The sequence below is a fragment of the Sphaeramia orbicularis genome, chromosome 9 (assembly GCF_902148855.1).
Source record: "Sphaeramia orbicularis chromosome 9, fSphaOr1.1, whole genome shotgun sequence".
NCBI classification, from domain to species: domain Eukaryota; kingdom Metazoa; phylum Chordata; class Actinopteri; order Kurtiformes; family Apogonidae; genus Sphaeramia; species Sphaeramia orbicularis.
The window spans coordinates 7,545,912-7,565,672 of NC_043965.1; the positions used below are offsets into that span (position 1 = coordinate 7,545,912).

The following is a 19,761-nucleotide window of genomic DNA, read 5'->3' on the forward strand; positions in this document are numbered from 1 at the left end:
TTACTGATTCAATAGCTATGAAATAAAATTGTGTAAATGAAGATGAATACAAATGTAAATTGAAAGCATTAATTTCTTCAACCATGGTCTAGTCATTCATACATTTTATATTTGACTAATAACAGAGTTGACAGTGACTTTCTTATTTTTGCTATTTTCTCTTTCTTTCTTTCTTTCTTTCTTTCTTTCTTTCTTTACTGTATTGTGTTTCTGCACTATATAATAAACTGTATCTTTTTTATTTTTATGAGCGTTGTTTGTAAGAACAGTATTGTAATTCTATTGTGTATTTCTTGTCAGCAACTTTTAGTTTTTTCTCTGATTTACGGTTTTATTTTTTATAATTTATCTTCGTATTTTACCACATTTCACGCTTCTTTACGTATTTCTGTTCACAATAATCTTTACAATAATAGATGGAATAATTTTTAAAAAAAACATTGCAATTTATTTAAACGGGTAAATCGCTAAATTATCGTACAAGCTTCGCATTCACAGTAAATTAACGCTTCAGGGTTTGTTTGTTTTTTTCTTTTTACATCAAGTTTCGCGATCATGAAGTGAAACAAATGCAGCAACCTCAGTTCTCCAATTGACAGTAAACGCAGCACAGATCACAACATTCATCATGTGACTGGTCTGTTTGCGCAGGCGCAGTGCGGACCGGTAAACTCAGTGCTGCAGTTATACTTTATATGTTTGCAGCCGTGAATTGGAGCATTTTTCATTAAACATGAGTAAAAGTTTGTGTTTTTTCTCCTTGACAGTCGTCCTGTTCTGTGCCGTGGTGCTGCAGGCTCGGCCCTACCGCAGTTACGTAAAGGTACGTGTTAGTTTTCACTGGTTTTTCTGTTTAGTTCCGCTTCGGACTCATTCAGAGTCTAATTATAACTGCCTTCAATCAGAAAACGCACCTGAAGAATCAGAGCAATCACCGAAATGTGCGTCTAATTTCGACATAAATGACTAACAACCAGCCAATGTGCCACTTATTCTGTTTTATATGAACCTTGTACAGTGGTTTCAAGCTAATCACATGTAAATTGTAGCTTTATTTCACCCAGCCGCTATTAAAACATGAATTTTAAGAGTAGTTTAAACCAGAGCCACAGGTCAAAGGTCACATTTGATCATTTTATATCAGAGGCTATAATGATATGAGAGTTCAATATCTACTGTATGTTTTTTTTTGAATGGAGTTATTTGATAATACATGTGCAAAAAAAAAAAAAATCTAAAAACAAGCCCCATTTCTCTTTTTGAAGTTAGTCTTGGTTTTAACCAATGAAATGTAATTTTTTCATTTTTCATTTCACATGTTCATTTCAAACCTGCTACCACATTTAAACACTTAACAGACGACACCTGGACAACACATGGTTTGAAAAGGGCATGGAAGAAGCATTGCTTTTACAATTCCAACCCCTCACACCACACGACCCATCACAACATTTCACTATACCAATACAGAACAATACAGAACATTATAGAACAAAACAGAACAATACAGAGCATTACCAAAGAAAACAGAACATTACAGAACATTACGGAACGAAACAGAACAATACAGCATATCACAGAACAATACAGATCAATACAGAACAATACAAGACATTATAGAACAACACAGAACATTACGGAACAAAACAGAACAATACAGCACATTACAGAACAATACAGATCAATACAGAACAATACAAGACATTACAGAACAATACAGAACAATGCAGAGCATTACAGAACAAAACAGAACATTACAGAACAATACAAGACATTACAGAACAAAACAGAACATTACAGAACAAAACAGATCAATAGAGAACAATACAAGACATTATAGAACAAAACAGATCAATAGAGAACAATACAAGACATTATAGAACAAAACAGAACATTACAGAACATTACGGAACAAAACGGAACAATACAGATCAATACAGAACAGTACAAGACATTATAGAACAAAACAGAACATTACAGAACAAAACAGATCAATAGAGAACAATACAAGACATTATAGAACAAAACAGATCAATAGAGAACAATACAAGACATTATAGAACAAAACAGATCAATAGAGAACAATACAAGACATTATAGAACAAAACAGAACATTACGGAACAAAACGGAACAATACAGATCAATACAGAACAGTACAAGACATTATAGAACAATACAGAACATTATAATAACACATCCTCACAAGACAGGAACATAAACAAGGATCCTGTCAGGATACGTAAATGATTTGAGTTGATGATTTATTGACATAACCAAGTTCCTTTTTTATGTTTTTGTGTCACTAGTAAAGTGTAGGAAGTACTCTACCAATAGTTTACTTACACACTTATCCAATTAAATGTGGACCTTTTCATTGTAACCCATAAAGTTATATCACCATAATTATAGCTGCAGATCTCCAAAGAAAATCAGAGTCAGCTTTATTGTCATTCAGTCAATAGACATAATAGAACAAAATGTAGTTACCCAGGGCTCTGTGTTTGTAGCATGAAAAAAAAGATAAAAGGATCAAATTTATAAGAGCTAAATAGAATAGAATAAACTACAATAAACTTCTGAATATGTACAATATTGCACAATATACGTGCATGTAGCAGCAACATGAGCTGCAGCAAAAGTTTACCAGTGAAATAAAGTGACAATAGTGAGTTAACACGTTCAGTGCCATGGGCCGATTAAATCGGCTTTACGAAAACAACCTGTAAAGTGCCACGGGCCGATCAGATCGGCTTTGGAGAACACGCCACATTTGTGTACAAACAAACCATCCACCCCCATTTCTTTCTCACATTTCGATGACGTTCTTTCTGTGTCCCCCTTTTGAGACCAAGCAGACGGGAATTTGAGGTCACGCGACCGAATAATATTTTTATATCATTTTAATGTTTCTTATTCTCCGGTGTTTCATCAGAGGGAGCCCTCCATGCCGGGGGGCGGCTGTGGACTCCGGGGGCTGTGGCGCCTTCTCTCACTGGGGTCCGCTCCTTTCTGGTGGGTGGGGGTCCCAGTTGGCCCTCTCCCACTAGTTGGGATGCGGGGCTGTGTTGCTGGTGCCTGGTCGCCGGGGTCGGCGGCTGCATCCTGGTGCGGATGGCTCCCTGAGACAGTGCCTCCTAAACTGATGTTTTACTTTTACTTGTACATTTTTGTTCTGGTCTACCCGTGCTCAGTCAGTCTTCTTAAGTATGTGTGAGCTTGTGGGTTTGCATGTATATGTGTGTGTGTGCGGGTGAGTGGGTGGGTGTGGGTGGGGGGCGGTACTGATTTTTAAACTGATATGTAAAGCACTTTGTGCTACAGTTTTTAATGTATGAAAAGTGCTATATAAATAAAGATTATTATTATTATTATTATTATTATTATTATTATTATTATTATTATTATTGTTATTGTTATTATAAATTATGCAAATTACGATCAATAATGAATCGGCTGCGTCCGGTGCGTTTTGAATCTAATCAGCAATCGGTCGGATGTTACCGAGCGGTTTTCTGCAGGATTCTTCAAATATAAAAACGACGCGAAATACTGAAAAACGGCCAAATTCTGTGGCACTTTTAAGGCTTATTAGCCCCTTAACTGTCTGGCACTTAAAGAGTTAAGCAGCATCATGACCTGTTTTTAAGGTGTGTAGTGGACAGTATATATGGGCCAGATCAGGCCAAAATGAACATCATTGTCAAAAATTAAAGTTTCACCTATCATTCTCTAATAGACTTTTTTTTTTTTAGCTTAAGAACTCAATTTTAAGGAACTGTTTCCAAAATTTCAGTATCACTTGTAAAAAAAAAAAAAGAAAAAAAAAAAGATATTAATATAAAATTAGACCTAAAAAGGACTAAAATATGTAAATGCTCTATTAACTTCAATAATAGTATTTGTTCTTACTTGTATTAGTGATATTTTAAGTCTATGAATCTGTAGGAACTCATTATTTAACAGTACAAGAATATAGAAAGTTTATGTACAATCCAATTATTAGTCAAATATGCTCTGCTGTTAGCTGTATATATTACTTAAGTTGTAATATGTATAAAAAAATTTATTAGCTTATTTGTAGCATTTTAGTAACAGTCAGTGTCTTTTATTCTGATACTGAACAAAGTGACAAACTGCTGTCCCATGTCTCTACCTTATCGCCATGTTTAATACATGTATGAGTAAGTCTCAGTAAGTACTTTCACATGACACATGTTACAATTTACAGAAATAAAATTTTGGGGTAAAAATACTTAAATTACTGCTGCGTGACACGGGGACTCAAAATGAACTTTTTTTTTTTTTTTCACTTTACACAAATGTACAAAACATGCTGTTCTCATAAGAAACTGATCTTAAATGAAACATAGGACGTTAGCTCTGGTGTTAAACTATAAATGAATGAATGAATGAATAAACTTATTTTTGGTTTTACATCAGTCATTGTACTCAGTACATCAATTATAATAAACATAAAAACCAAAAAAAGGAATAGGCTAGAAGCAAAAGCTTATTTTTTTTTGCCTATGCTTTTCAACTAATACACTGCTTATGTCAACTTAAATGTGTACAGCATCGAGCGTTCACACCATAATAATAACAAATAATTTTTTAAAAAAAAAGTCAACAACAAAAACACATCTACCATCTCAATTCAATATTTCTGAATAATTTAAACTTAAAGTACTCTTTTTTTTTTTTTTTTTTTTTAACTTTGCCAAAGGAGTGGATAATTTAAATGCATCATAAGGTCCATTCCATAATTTCACACCCACAATCCCAATTCATTTAGACTTCACATCTGCCCCCACTCTAATCCACTCACACATATCAAAATCTCTGAAATTCAAATTACTCTCTTAATTCCAAGAAACCACACCTGAACTTTGCAACAATACTATTTTCATCCGTCATGTTCCCTATACCTATTTAGAAACAATTCTTTATACCTCTTTTTAAATACATTTATGTTTATACTTTCCTTTATCTTCTGTTCTAGATTGTTCCACAGTCACTCCACAGCTTGTTATGCACATCCTTTTCATTTTTGTTCTTACTTTATGCTTTTTAAAATTTAGCTCCCCCCTTAGATTGTAGCCTCCTTCTCTTTCACATGTGATCAATATTGGATGAAAATGTTGAAATGATAAGTTTTTATGAACACAAATATGTTGTGACACGGTGTCCCCATGGCACCGCTGGATCTGACCCATGGGGGGGGTGGGCAGTTCAACCATCTACCACTGTAGAAGAAAATAGGACCAGATGATCATAATATAATATAAAATGATATTCTAATAATTATCATCGTAGTTTTACTTCACCATCCTGTAATGAAGCCATATGTCAATGACAATAATGACTTCATTAATCTTTTTCAGCCACAACAACATGGTGGCTCCAAGGCAGATCCTCAGTTCACAGAGAAGTATTTCCCTCAGATCATGGACCACTTCAACTTCTTGAGTTTGATAAATGCGACGTTTAGTCAGCGCTATCTCATCACAGGTTGAACCCTCATGTGTTTTAGATGATATTCTGTTTGATAATATCCTCTGATCACAGTGTGTGATTGACTGAGTGCTGTTGTTCTCCTTTAGATCAGTACTGGAGGAAGGGCTCCGGTCCTATTTTCTTCTACACTGGTAACGAGGGCGACATCTGGGAGTTTGCCCTGAACTCTGGGTTCATCACGGAGCTGGCTGCCAAACAGGGAGCCCTGGTCATATTCGCTGAACACGTAAGACAACAGTGTTAGATGGTGCTGTTCACTGGCTGTATTCCAGTATTTACTGTAGCAGAATTAGAGGAACAATGGACAATGAGCTGCAGAGGTGATTAATTTAATTAAGATCCTTATTAGTCTTTACCACATTAACAGCTGTTCCACACAAAAACAGGGAAGATATTCACACATTATTATACAACCAGCTATTAATGGAGAACAGAAGTGCAAAATTTAATTAATGTCATTAAAAGAAACAAAGGAAAAAAAAGATGTTCAGTTATTTCATTACTGATGATGACCAATAATAAATAAACTAACACAAGAGTTGAATATTTACTTCATTTATATTATAGTATTAGATGAAAACTAACTAAACAACATCATTAACCCTTAAAGACCTAAGGCAATATTTCCAGCGACTTCCAAATTAATTCCTTTAAACTACATTTAAATTATTATATTATTGACATTTTGCATTTTTCAGTGAAAATCAGGTCTTTTCTTGTATTTAATTAATACTGATCATGTGGATAACCACTGAAGCTCCAAGTTCATTCAAAGGTTATATCAGAAAACTGAAGCAAAAAAAAGACTTTTAAGCAAAAATATGTCATTAACTGAATGTAAAAATAAGTGTCTCCATCCACTGTCATTGATCAAATTCCATGGGTTTTACTGGTGAATCAAGGTTGTAGAAGATGATGGAGTTTCCATGGTAACTACGGAGCCTCTGAACGTCCAAATGGGTCATATCTGATGACCATGAAAAGATCAATAACTGTATTTTACACCAATTATTTGCACGGATTGATAGATTTAATGGATCAGAAGTTATTAAACAGTTTAGAGCAGCAGATACATTTAGTTACTGTGTAGTTATTTGAGGGTTAAAATAAGTATTTGATACTTGGTGCACTGATACTTGTCAACACTATTATCAGTAACATATTGAGTGTTTTTCTATTTTCTCTTTTTTTATTTTTATCTAGCTGAGAACTACCTCTTAGAAAAATCTCGTTATGTGCACATAATGACAATAAACATTCTTGAATTTTGAATATTGAACAGTGGATGAAAAACATTAGTAAAATAAGCCGAGTCTGGTCAGAGCTTTTAGTCACATGACCAGAGAAAACAGGAAATGGACGGTGGAAGGTTGACTCAGACTATCAGCTGATTTTTACTCCCCTTGTGTAATAAAACTGTCTTTTCAGAATCATAGTCTATTTTTAAAGGACCTGAAGCAGCAGGAGTGAATAAAGACTGTACCAGTATGTCTGGTCTTTACTCTAAACTGAACTTACAGCCCTTTGAAAGTCACTTCTCTAATACCATTGGTGTAATTTTCCACACTGGTGATGATCCAACAGTCCAATGCTTCCTCTACATCATACAGTAAAATAACCTGGTTAAAGAATCCCAGCTGAAACGTGTCCAGTTGTGGCCAAAAGGTTCACAAATAGAATCTGCATGAGTGGGATATATTTAACAGGAAAGTATATGAAATTTTGAAAATGCTTTTAACTGTACTTCAGTGTACGTCAGAAACATGAGGGGAAATGTCCAAAAAATGAAGCAGCAAAGTTTTTAAAAACAAAACGTGTAATTTCCTAAATTTTTAGGCATGAGTGTCTCAGAAAAATATTAAACTGCCCAGACAGAGCTGAGAAACATGACTAAATCTGTCATAATGAGTTGATATTGATATTTAAAGGTGGATTGAATGAAAGTTGAAGAAAAAAAAACATGATTTTCCTCTGTTAGCAATTTCTTCAAACATCTTCTCTGATGAAACTACTGGTCATGTTCAGTAATATTTTTTTAATGTAGTTTTTTTAGGACAATGTCACAGTTTTGAGATATTTAGATTTTTGAATTTTTGACAATTTTTTTGAAATATTAAAAATGTGCCTTTACTTATGATGGTCCATATTTTTGATGGTTTATAACATGTAAACATTTGGAGATAATAATATGGTAACTATTGAGCATTGATAGGAAGTCATATGTGGACTTTCATTTGGATCCATGACCTTTGACCTTCAGTGACCTTGAAGGGTCAAAGTCAAGGTCACCAATGTCTAAATTCAACAATCTGCTTCTTTGAAACTACTGATTGGATTCATTTAAAATTTTATGTCGTTTCCTTAGGACAATGTCTACGAAGTTTGTTCACGGTTTTGAGCAATTTTGATTTTTTAAACATTGGTCCATATTTTGTTGGTTTATAACATGTAAATGGTTAGAGATATTAATATAGTTACTGCTGAACACTGATAGGAAGTCATGTCCTCCTGAGACCCAGCAATGCATTTTTGTCCTCTGTAGGGGACAAGAGTTTCACAGTTTTAATTAGAAAAAAATTTAGAAAAAAAATCCTGTCCACCAGAAAAGGACATTCTGTAAAGATAAAATAGAAATAAAAATAGTATCTGAAAAACTGTTGCGTTATGCTTTTTCCAATCAAGACAATTATTTAATGTAAAAATATCCAAAACGTTTACTTTCCTGGGTCTCAGGAGGATATATGAACTTTCATTTGGGTCCATGACCTTTGACCTTGATTGACCTTAAGGTGTCAAAATCAAGGTCACTAATGTCTAGATATCAGCAATTTTATTGTCTGAAACTACAGGTCAGGTTCATTTCATATTTTTTATGTATCTTCCTTGGGACAATGTCTACAAAGTTTCTTCACACTTTTGAGAAATGTAGATTTTTACTTTTTTTTAATGAATTTTTTAAATATTAAACATTTGCCTTCACTTTTAATGGTCCATATTTTGATGGTTTATAACATGTAAATGGTTACAGATATCAGTATTGTTCCTATTGATCGCTAATAGAAGTCATATATGTATTTGACTGAATCAGTTGAGTTCTCCTCCAGTGAAAGTTCCACCCACTTCTGTTGGCAGATTGATCTCCAGCATCAAAACCACAGGACTCTAACAGAGACAGAACCTGACAACCTCACAAATTCAACTGGTATTGATCCTTGATAGAACATGACACTGACATACAGGGACATTGGTTTTATTTTTTAAGACGTTAAAAGTCACTGACTCCGATTAGACAGACCACCTCGATGGTATCCTCTGAGCTCTGGAGGATCCTGGCAGTAGTTTCCTGTCACTGCAGCTGCTTTGACATGTTCAGTATTGGTGTTGAATGTCTGACGTCCGCCCCTGTCCTCCTCTTCCTCTGTCAGAGATACTACGGGAAGTCTCTGCCGTTTGGTAAGGACTCGTTCAGCCTTCCTCAGATCAGTCTGCTGACAGTGGAACAGGCCCTGGCCGACTACGCCGTCATGATCACTGAGCTGAAACAGCAGCTGGCAGCCTCCGCCTGCCCCGTCATCGTGTTCGGTGGCAGGTACCGTCCACTTGGAACGCACTGAACACACAGAACAGACGGAACACGCTGCTCCTGACTGTTTATTCTGATAGAACAGATACTGGGAAACAAGTGTTTTTAATGCAGATTAAAAATAACACCTTCAGGAGTTTACAGATGAACCAAGCAAATATGATTCAACCACTGACTCTAATGAACAGAGTTCTCTTCTAATTTCTAATCTTCTAATAAATTTAGTCTTCTTCTTTGTCATCTTCTTTGTCTTCGTCGATTTTTTCTGTCTTCTTTGTTGTCTTCGTCTTTTTTGTTGTCTTCTTTGTCTTCTTTGTTGTCTTCTTCTTTGTCTTTGTTTTCTTCTTTGTCTTTGTCGCCATCTTTTCAGTGTCTTCCTCTTTGTCTTCTTTGTCGTCTTCTGTGTTGTCTTCTTCGTCTTCTTCCTCGTCTTTGTCGTCGTCTTTTCATCGTCTTTTCCTCATCTTCCTTTGTTGTCTTTTTCTTCTTCTTCTTCTTTGTTGTCTTCATCTTCTTCCTTGTCTTCTTCGTCTTTGTCTTCTTCTTTGTCTTTGTTGTCTTCATTGTTGTCTTTTCATCATCTTCCTCTTTGCCTTCTTTGTCTTCTTCATCGTCTTCTTTGTCTTCATCGTTGTCTTCGTTTTCTTCTTCGTTGTCTCCTTTGTAATTTTCTTCACCTTCTTTGTCGTTGTCTTCTTGGTCTTCTTTGTCTTCTTTGTCTTGTTCCTCTTCCCATAGTATCTTTGTCATCATCTTCGTCGTTGTCTTTGTCATTTTTGTCTTCTTCTTTTACCTCTTTTACTTCTACTTCTTCATGACTACTGTTATTCCAACTCTTTAAGTTAAAATTCTCAAGAAAATGTATGACATTAAAAGGAAACAGTCAGAATTCTAGCCGAGTTATTCTGGATTAACATAGTTTTACACATTTCAGACACTTGTAGAACGTATACGAGAACATTTTGACCAACATGACTCTGGTCACACCTCATTAACATTAGTAGGAAGTGAAACAGCCTTGACACTGTCTGCATTCTTGGGTTTCACTGGTTGAATATGAGCCGTCTTGTCGTCTTTTACTGTAAACTCTAGTATTTATGACAGTTTCTGTTTCCCTTCTGCTGATCCTTCATCCTCTGGTATGTTCCTCATAGTGTTTCATGTCTTCTGTAGTTATGGTGGGATGTTGTCCGTCTATATGAGACTGAAGTATCCCAACATCGTGGCCGGAGCTCTGGCTGCCAGCGCCCCCATCCTGTCCACCGCCGGCCTCGGAGACTCCAGGCAGTTCTTCCACGATGTCACAGCTGTGAGTTGGACTTGAATTCACCCTCTGATTCAGCAAAAATGGACATATTTATAGTCAAACATTCATCTAAATCAACACTTTTTTTTTTAGGATTTTGAGAACTGTGCCCCACAATGTAGAGATGCTGTAAGGAACGCCTTCCATCAGCTGAAAGAATTAGCAGAACGCCAAGGTAAACCTGTGTGATGGTGATGGTGAAAGTACAGTCAGGTCTAAGTAAAGGATGTCTGTTGGTGCTCGTAAAGTAGAAAATTCCATTAGGAAAAAAAAAGGATTTGATTATATATGATGTGACTCTCAGAGGCTTCATGAATCGAGATAAATCTGAAGTCTCCTCCAGCTGGAAAACACTCGCATAAATCACATTAGACCTCTCAATAATATAAACAGCTGCATCTTTTCAGTACCAGTGCACAGCCAGCGGGCCAAAACCAGCCACCAAAGCTTCCAATCTGGCCTGTTGGATGATGCAAAATCACACTGAAGATATTAATAATCAAGAATGTTAAAATCATTTTAATTATTATTTGATTTAAAGTGGATCAGTCCAGTAAAATACTCTGATAGTAACCTGTTAATAAGGACAACTCCAAACCTTTCTTTGTTTTAGTGTGAAAAAGTAAAACTACACAAAAATGTTTACTTCAAAAACTATCCTTTCACAAAAAATGTGAATAACCTGAACAAGTGTGAACAACCTGAAATGTCATAAGAAAAATGAGTGCAGTTTTATCAGTGTTTTGCCTGTTGCTAAATGTTTTGTGTATTTGTAGATCTACTGTGATCTATAAGTTGTAATGCATGTGTGTAAATAATAAACTGAGGCAGAATATTGTTAAAAATGCACTTTTTCGCTTACCAGCCGACAGGCCGTGAGCTATTGTCGTCATGCAGTGTCCGGTGGCGGCGTCTGTCGTTGTCGTTGGTTGTCTGTTACAAAACTTTCAATCATCTTCTTCTCCAAAACTACAATTCCGATTGACTTCAAACTTGGTATACAGCTTCTTTATGATGATGTCGACAAAAGTTAGTGAAATTATTTGGATCCAGATCTGATTCTGGATTTGGTGCAACTTTGAAACATCCTGTAGTTGCAGCCATTGGAAACAAATTTACTTTCGAAAAATGTTGACGCGTTCAATTCGTTTTTCCCCTTTTGTATGAAACATTTCAGTATTTTGTTAAATGATGCTGATGATAATAGACTGTTGTCATGGATACATTGTCGTATATATAAATCCTTTGAATCCACCTTTGTTTCCGTTCTTCTTTCCAGATTACAGCGTCATCCAGTCAAAGTTTGCCCTGTGTAAACCTCCCTCCTCTGCTCAGGACATCCACCAGCTGAACGGTCTGCTGAGGAACGCCTTCACCGTCATAGCCATGTTGGACTATCCGTACAGCACACACTTCATGGGCAGCATGCCTGCAAACCCTGTCAAGGTAGGCAGCCATGTAGTGGTTTATGTTGAACATCAGAGTCTGAATACCAAAGGAAAAGATGCTTGAAGTAAACCCTGTACCGAGAAAACCATCAGTCAAATCTGGATCACATGCTACACAGTTGATGTAAAGCAGTTTTTTTCCTGGTTTTGTCACACCGTTTGTTCTGACAGTCCCATATGATCCAGTTCCACTTCCACTTAGGTTCTCCATGAAATGTTTGGTTTTGCTCAGTTTTCTTTAACCCATAAAGACCCAAACATCTGCTATCAAACAAAGCCATCTGCTGATCTAAACTGTTTAATACCTGTTGATCCACTAATCCTATGAATACATGTAAATAATTGATTTAAAAATCAGTTTTTAATCTTTTCATGGTCATCAGATATGACCCATTTGGACATTCAGAGGCTCCATAGTTACCGTGGAAACACCGTCATCTTCTCCAACATTGATTGACCAGTAAAATCCATGGAGTTAGATCAACGATACTTAAATAATAAATAACATGAACAAAAAGGTATAAAAAAGCTTAACCGTTAATACATATTGTGAAAAATAAGCAATAAAATAAATTGAAATAAAAGAATAAAGTAAGCAACAAAATCCACAAAAACATAATTAAAGTAATTAATAGAATAAACAAATTTAGAACAAATCAACAAAATAAGTGATATGAATAAAATAAGCCACAAACTGAAGACAATTTAAGAAAAAATAATTGAATGGGCAACAAAATAAACAAACAAACATAAAATAAATAAAATGAATTGATTCATCAGTAAAACCCACGAAGTTTGACAAATGACAGTGGATGGAGACACTGGGTTTATGTTCAGTTATTGATAGATTTGCGATAAAATTAACTTTTTCTCTGTTTTTGACATAAAAACCCTCAACTTGAATCCGAGCTTTTATGAACATCTATGTGATCAGTAAATTAAATTTAGAAAAATACATTATTTTCACTGAAAAATGCAAAATACGGAGGTAATATTATAATAAATGGTTATAAATCACTAAAGAAAGATTAAATATACAGAAAAATTCATTTGGGAACTGACATTAAAGTAGCTCTGGGTCTTTATGGGTTAAGACAAGTCTCCACTTCAGGTTATTTCCAACATAATATCCATTTGATCTCTGAATTTAATACTGCTTCCATCCACTTCATTTGCAAAATTATTCAAAGACACTTATGAATAAATTCACAGATTTTTACTCATTATTAATCATTTTTTCAGGTCTTATTTTCCATCATCATCATCATCTCCCAAAAACTCTCATTAGTTGTGTTCCCTCTTGGTTTTATTACAGAAGACAAACGTCTGTCGTCATGTCTATGATTATTCCTTATTTTTATATGTGCATAGATAGTTTATTTTCTGTTTCACCAGGTACATGTCATATTTTCTATCTTGTTCCAGACATTTATTATCATATTATTTTGTCTTGTTGCATCATTTTGTATTTATTTAATTTGCATTTCTGTTGTTGCAGCTGCATGTGTCACTGTTGCCTAAGCCGAACTTCCCCAGCGGAACAAAAAAAAAAAATCTTATCTGACCCTTTGTGTAAAGTAGGGCACTGCAAACATTTTCAACAATAGACCAGATGGAGTAAAGATAAAGAAAAGAAATAAAGTTTATGGATTGTGTGCAAAGCAGAAGCAGCAGATCCACAGTAAGTTAATGAGAAATGGAGTAAAGGAAGGAAATGCACACACTCGGTTTGTATCTGTTGCTTTATTACAGTCAATTTAAAGGCAACAAGTACACAGGTTTGGACATAAACACTTATAGAACAGTGCTGTGAGTAAAGTGTGTGTGTTGTGTTCTTCAGGTGGCCTGTCAAACCATGCTGAGTGGACCAGACCTGCTCACTAACCTGAGGAACACAGCAGGTAAACACATGAACTCACACTGAGAAAAGCTCATAAAAACAACTCAGAACGTGTTCAGTCTGGAAAAGGGTTCAGAAATATTAGTAAAAAAAAAATCAGCCCAGATGTGATTCATGTTATTGAACACTAGAGGGCAGCAGCAGCTTCATATTCTACAGTTCACAGCAGTGTTTCCCTTTTTCAGGAGACCCACTTTTTTAATAAATGAAAGTCCGTTGTGACCCATTTAGCTGTTTTCTTTAAATTGTACAAAGAGTGGATTTGTGCACAACTGAACATTCCTCATCACTTTAGAATGTTACTTTAACTCATAAAAACCCAGAGTTACTTTTGTTAGTTCCCAAATGAATTTGTCTCTCTTCTCTGATGAATGAGTTATCGCCATTTATTTAAAAATGAATTTTTTGATGCAAAAAACACAAAATAGGTTTTGTTTTGTTTTTTTCAAAATGCTACATAAAAATTGGATTACATATTATTTGATTTTTTAAGCCTGGCATATGTCAATGATTAACAGCAACATTGACAACGTTAATTAATTAATTAATTAATTAATTAATTTAGACCATCCCCTCTCCAATGAAGCCCAGATATCAGTAAAAGCAGGATTTATGCCTTAATGGTTTTCGGATCAAAAACAGTGGTTATAATGGAAGAAATAGTGCGTTTTAGGCACACTTGGGAGACAGATGCTTGTCTTGTAATTTTCTTTTGTTTGCAATGTGCAAATTTTAGTCGGTGGCCAGAATTTTAAAGATCATGCAAAAATGAACAACTTTTGAATTCTAACCTTATTTAAATTGTGAAAAATAATATGAAGTTTTTTAACACGAAGTGCAAAGTGTGCCTAAAAAGCACACCCAGATACCGGAGGGTTAACATAATTATTTGTTTGTGTGTGTGTGTGTGTGTGTGTGTGTGTTGTGTTGCTGCAGTCAGCATTACATAACAGTGTTAGAAGTGTTTGTTGACTTTCTCTTGACATCTCCGTAAAGTGCATTTACTCGACATTGTTTTGATGTTTGGAAACAGTGAAAATGCCAGTTTGTACCAGTTTTATTCATGTGGATCCTGAGGAGACATGAAGTTTATGTTTGAGTTCTGGAGCTCAAACAGTTTGTAAACCTCTGTCTGAGTTTATTTTTGGCAGGTTTCTTCTCTTGGATCTGGTGTCTCCATCTCAGCTCAAAGGAACCTAATAAAGACGTGTACCTGGTCTCATGTTTCCTGCAGGGATCCTGTACAACTCCACTGGGATGCTGAGCTGTTTTGACCTGTACAGTCTGTATGTGGAATGTGCTGATCCCACCGGCTGTGGACTGGGCTTTGACAGCATGGCCTGGGACTACCAGGTACTGACGCAAACTACACCATGGATTTATGTGGACGCTGTTTGGGTTGACATTCATCTGTGGTTCATCTGGAGGAGAACCAGAGTTTAACCCAGGGCTGTCAAACTCACTTTAGTTCAGGTTCCACATCCAGCCCAGTTTGACCTGAACTGGGCCGGACCAGTAAAATAATAAGTGAAAAAAAGTCACATTATATTATAATAATGTTTACATCAATAAAGTTTCATTAAAAATGTGAATAACACGAACAACCTGAAACGTCTTAAGAAAAGTAAGTGTAATTTTAACACTATTCTACCTCAGTTTATCATTTACACATGTGCATGAAAACTTACAGATCACAGTGGACCTACAAATACACAAAATGTTTAAGAACAGACAGAAAATTATTAAAATTACAGACTTCTCTTAAGACATTTCAGATTGTTCATATTTGTTCAGATTATTCACATTTTTTGTGAAAGGATAGTTTTTAAATGTAAACATTTTCATGTAATTTTACTTTTTTTTAATACAAAACCTATAAATAATGACAACTCCAAACCTTTCTTTGTTTTAGTGTAAAGTACAACTACACAAAATTGTTTACTTTACAAACTATGCTTTCACAAAAACTGTGAACAGCCTGAAATGTCTTTAGAAAAATGAGTGCAGTTATATCAGTGTTTTGCCTTTTACTAAATGTTTTGTGTATTTGGAGATCCACTGTGATCTATAAGTTGTGATGCACGTGTGTAAATGATAAACTGAGGTAGAACATTGTTAAAAATGCACTTTTTTTTTTTTTAAAGAAATTTCAGGTTGTTCATGGTTATTTACAATTTCATAATGAATTGACGTCTTTCACTGTAAGACATAAAAATTTGAGATTTGATTTGGATTTGACATTATTTATAGGTTATTATCTTATTTTTTTTCTGGTCTGGCCCTTGTCAGATCATTTTAGGCTCTATGTGGCCCTTGAATTAACCTCCTGAGACCCAGTAAGTAAACATTTTCACCATTTTACATTAAATAATTGCCTTAATTGGAAACAGTGTGATGCAACAGTTCTTTCAGATACATTTTTAATTTTTTTTTTTAAAATGTAATGCCCTTTTCAGTGGACTTTTTTTTTTTTTTTTTTTTTTTTTTTTTCCAAGTAAAGCTGTGAAACTCTTGTCCACTACAAAGGACTAAAATGCATTGCTGGGTCTCAGGAGATTAAAATGAGTTTGACACATTTACACATGTACATTAAAACTTACAGATCACAGTGGATCTACAAACGCACAAAATTCAGATTGTTACAAATGTTAAGATTATTCACATTTTTTTGTGAAAGGATAGTTTGTAAATGTAAAAATTTTCATATAATTTTACTTTTTTTTTATACAAAAACAATGAGAATTTGGAGTCATTATTTATAGGTTATAATAGTATTTTACTGGTCTGACCCATTTTAGATCATATTAGTCTGAATGTGGAACCTGAACTAAAATGATTTGAACATCCTTGTGTGTTAATATCTTCAGTGTAATTTGTACATTTTATAAATTCATCCTATGGACAGATTGGACCCTTTGGTGGGCCGGTTTTGCCCCACGGGCTGTTTGTTTGACAGCTGTGGTTTAACATGTTCCTTCCACCTAATTTAAATTGTGTTACTTTTGACCTGTTTACCAAACGGAGTTCTAAAGCCTAGAGCTGAAGAACCACAAGGTTCCAAAGTTAATCAGTGACAGCTCATTTAAAAGGTAATAAATTCTAGTTTCAGAACATTTCCTTTTTTAGTATTTGGCTAAAATCCAGCCTGAACTCCTGCTCTAGTCCCATTAACACTGATTAACATCCAGGTGATTCTTTCACTCAGTATGTTTTTTATTTTATTTCACCTTTATTGAACCAGGTCAAGGCCAAGAGGCAGCATGTCCACACACCGTATGAAGAAGAAAGAGCATTTATTGGAACAGATTTTAAAAACAAATAAAATTAAATAATATTTAATGTTAATAAAATATGTCAATTGATGATCGATTGGCAAATGCATTATTACTTAAAAATATGCAAAGCCCATTATTGAAATATTCAACCAAAGTACAGAGTTTAAACCAAAAATGTGCAAAGGCCTAAAAAACTCATGATTTATAAAATAAATTGGACAAAACCAGTCAAATGGGGATCAGTGATGTGGAATTACTCGTAAAATCAGTCATTTCTGTTTGTTTCACTGTTTTTTTATGGAGATGATCATGATTATGTGGAATAATTCACACAGTTGTGATAACATTTTGTAGTATTTGTGAATATTTGGTTTATTTTTTCCTACAGCAAAAAAATGTTTTCTTTGCAGAAAAAACACAAAGAATGATTCCTTTCCTGACCTTCCCTACAGCTAAAGTCTCATTAGATCAGGGTTCTTGGTCTACATGTTCAGTTTATTCTCCACTGAATAAAAATGTGTGAATTTGAAGGAAAATGCAGTTTGTGTTTTTGTCTTTTCCGTTTCCATCCAGGCTTGTACAGAGATCAATCTGTGCTACGAGAGCAACAACCTGACGGACATGTTTCCTCCCATGTCGTTCACGGAGGCGGACAGAGACTCGTACTGCGCCAAACGCTGGAGTGTGATGCCCCGACCGGACTGGCTCCGGATCCAGTTCTGGGGCGACGGTGAGGAGACGTTCAGTCCTCTGTAGAAGTTCCACCAGAAAACCAGCAAATGCATGTATACAGAGAAAGGCTCCATGTCAGGGCCTGTAGTCTGCATTTGATGAGTTTTCCTTTAATATCTGATAAATTATTTTAAAATTGTGCTTTAAAACTCTTACAAATCTTTTACTTTTTTCCTTTAAATGCCAACCTGTTCCAAATTGAGTCATTTCAAACATTTTCTGAAATTCAAATTTTGAGGCACATGGTATAGTCTTACCTGTTGAACATGCGGGGGTGTTGATGACCATTGGAATAAATGTTTAAAACACCTTGAAACATCTCTGGACACTATTTTTAATAACCTAGAACAGTTTTTGGACAAATTTGACATTTTTCAGATTTTTTAGAAAAATGTCAAATTTGGGAAATTTTCCAAATTTGCTCAAAACATGTTCTAAGTTATTAAAAAATGTCCGTCCAGAGATGTTTCAAGGTGTTTTCAATGTTCATTCCAACGTCCATCAACACCCCCTCATGGTCAAGTGGTAAGGCTATACTGTGAGTCTCAAAAATTTAAATTTCAGTTAATTTTCTAAATTTGTTCAAAAACTGTTCTAGGTTATTAAAATTGGCCATCCGGAGGTGTTTCAAGGTGTTTTAAAAATTTATTCCAAGGGTCATCAACGCCCCCCAGTGGTCAAGTGGTAAGGCTATACTATGTGCCTCAAAAATTTAAAATTTCAGGAGATTTTCCAAATTAGCTCATAACTGTTCTAGGTTATTAAAAATGTCTATCCAGAGGTGTTTCAAGGTGTTTTTAGTGTTTGTTCCAAAGGTCATCAACGCCCCCCAGTGGTCAAGAGGTAAGGCTATACTGTGTGCCTCTAAAATTAAAATTTCAGGAAATTATCGAAATTTGCTTCAAAAGTGTTTCAGGTTGTCTAAAACACCTTGAAACACCTCTGGGTAGCTATTTTTATCAACCTTGAACAGTTTTTAAGCAAATGTGGAAAATTTCCCACAATTGAAATTTTTGAGACCCATAGTATAGTCTTACCACTTGACCACTGGGGGGTGTTGATGGACGTTGGAATAAACATTAAAAACACCTCAAAACACCTCTGGAGCAGCCATTTTTAATAACACAGAACACATTTTGAGAAAATTTGGAAAATTTCCCAAATTTGACATTTTTCAGATACATAGTATAGTCTTACCACTTGGCCACTGGGGGGCATTGATGACCTTTGGAATAAATATTAAAAACACCTTGAAACGCCTCTGGAGCGGCCATTTTTAACAACCTGAAACACTTTTCTAGCAAATTTGGAAAATTTCCTGATATTGAAATTTTTGAGACCCATAGTATAGCCTTACCACTTGACCACCGGGGGGTGCTGATGACCTTTGGAATAAATGTTTAAAACACCTTGAAACACCTCTGGATGGCCATTTTTAATAACCTAGAACACATTTTGAGCAAATTTGGAAAATCTCCCAAATTTGTCATTTTTCAGATACATAGTATAGTGTGGCCACTTAACCGACAGGGGGTGTTGATGACCCTTGGAATAAATGTCTAAAACGCCTTGAAACACCTCTGGGTAGCTATTTTTACTAACCTAGAATAGTTTTTGAGCAAATTTGGAAAATTCCCTGATATTGAAATTTTTGAGGCACATAGTATAGCCTTACCACTTGACCACTGGGGGGCGTTGATAGATGTTGGAATAAACATTAAAAACACCTTGAAATACCTCTGGATGGACATTTTTTCATAACCTAGAACAGTTTTGAGCTAATTTGGAAAATTTCCTGAAATTGAAATTTTTGAGGCACATAGTATAGCCTTACCACTTGACCACTGGGGGGCGATGATAGATGTTGGAATAAACGTTAAAAACACATTGAAACACCACTGGATGGCCATTTTTAACAACCTGAAACCCTTTTCTAGCAAATTTGGAAAATTTCCTGACATTGAAATTTTTGAGACCCATAGTATAGCCTTACCACTTGACC

At 35.2% G+C, this 19,761-nt stretch overlaps 1 protein-coding gene across 2 annotated transcripts in view; it reads left to right on the plus strand.

Annotated features, from left to right (window-relative positions):
• Positions 1 to 656: 656 nt before the first annotated feature.
• dpp7 (dipeptidyl-peptidase 7) overlaps positions 657 to 19,761 on the plus strand; it is a 40,773-nt gene continuing 21,668 nt past the window's right edge. For both annotated transcript variants that reach the window (XR_003936275.1, XM_030143559.1), the window contains exons 1-10: positions 657 to 823; positions 5,383 to 5,509; positions 5,602 to 5,741; positions 8,941 to 9,104; positions 10,272 to 10,407; positions 10,498 to 10,579; positions 11,684 to 11,850; positions 13,693 to 13,753; positions 14,987 to 15,105; positions 17,601 to 17,757. Coding sequence is in view for 1 of the 2 variants with exons in the window: in XM_030143559.1 (XP_029999419.1) it covers positions 734 to 823; positions 5,383 to 5,509; positions 5,602 to 5,741; positions 8,941 to 9,104; positions 10,272 to 10,407; positions 10,498 to 10,579; positions 11,684 to 11,850; positions 13,693 to 13,753; positions 14,987 to 15,105; positions 17,601 to 17,757 (1,243 nt within the window). In the remaining variant the exon portion in view is untranslated. The remainder of the gene's footprint in view (positions 824 to 5,382; positions 5,510 to 5,601; positions 5,742 to 8,940; positions 9,105 to 10,271; positions 10,408 to 10,497; positions 10,580 to 11,683; positions 11,851 to 13,692; positions 13,754 to 14,986; positions 15,106 to 17,600; positions 17,758 to 19,761) is intronic.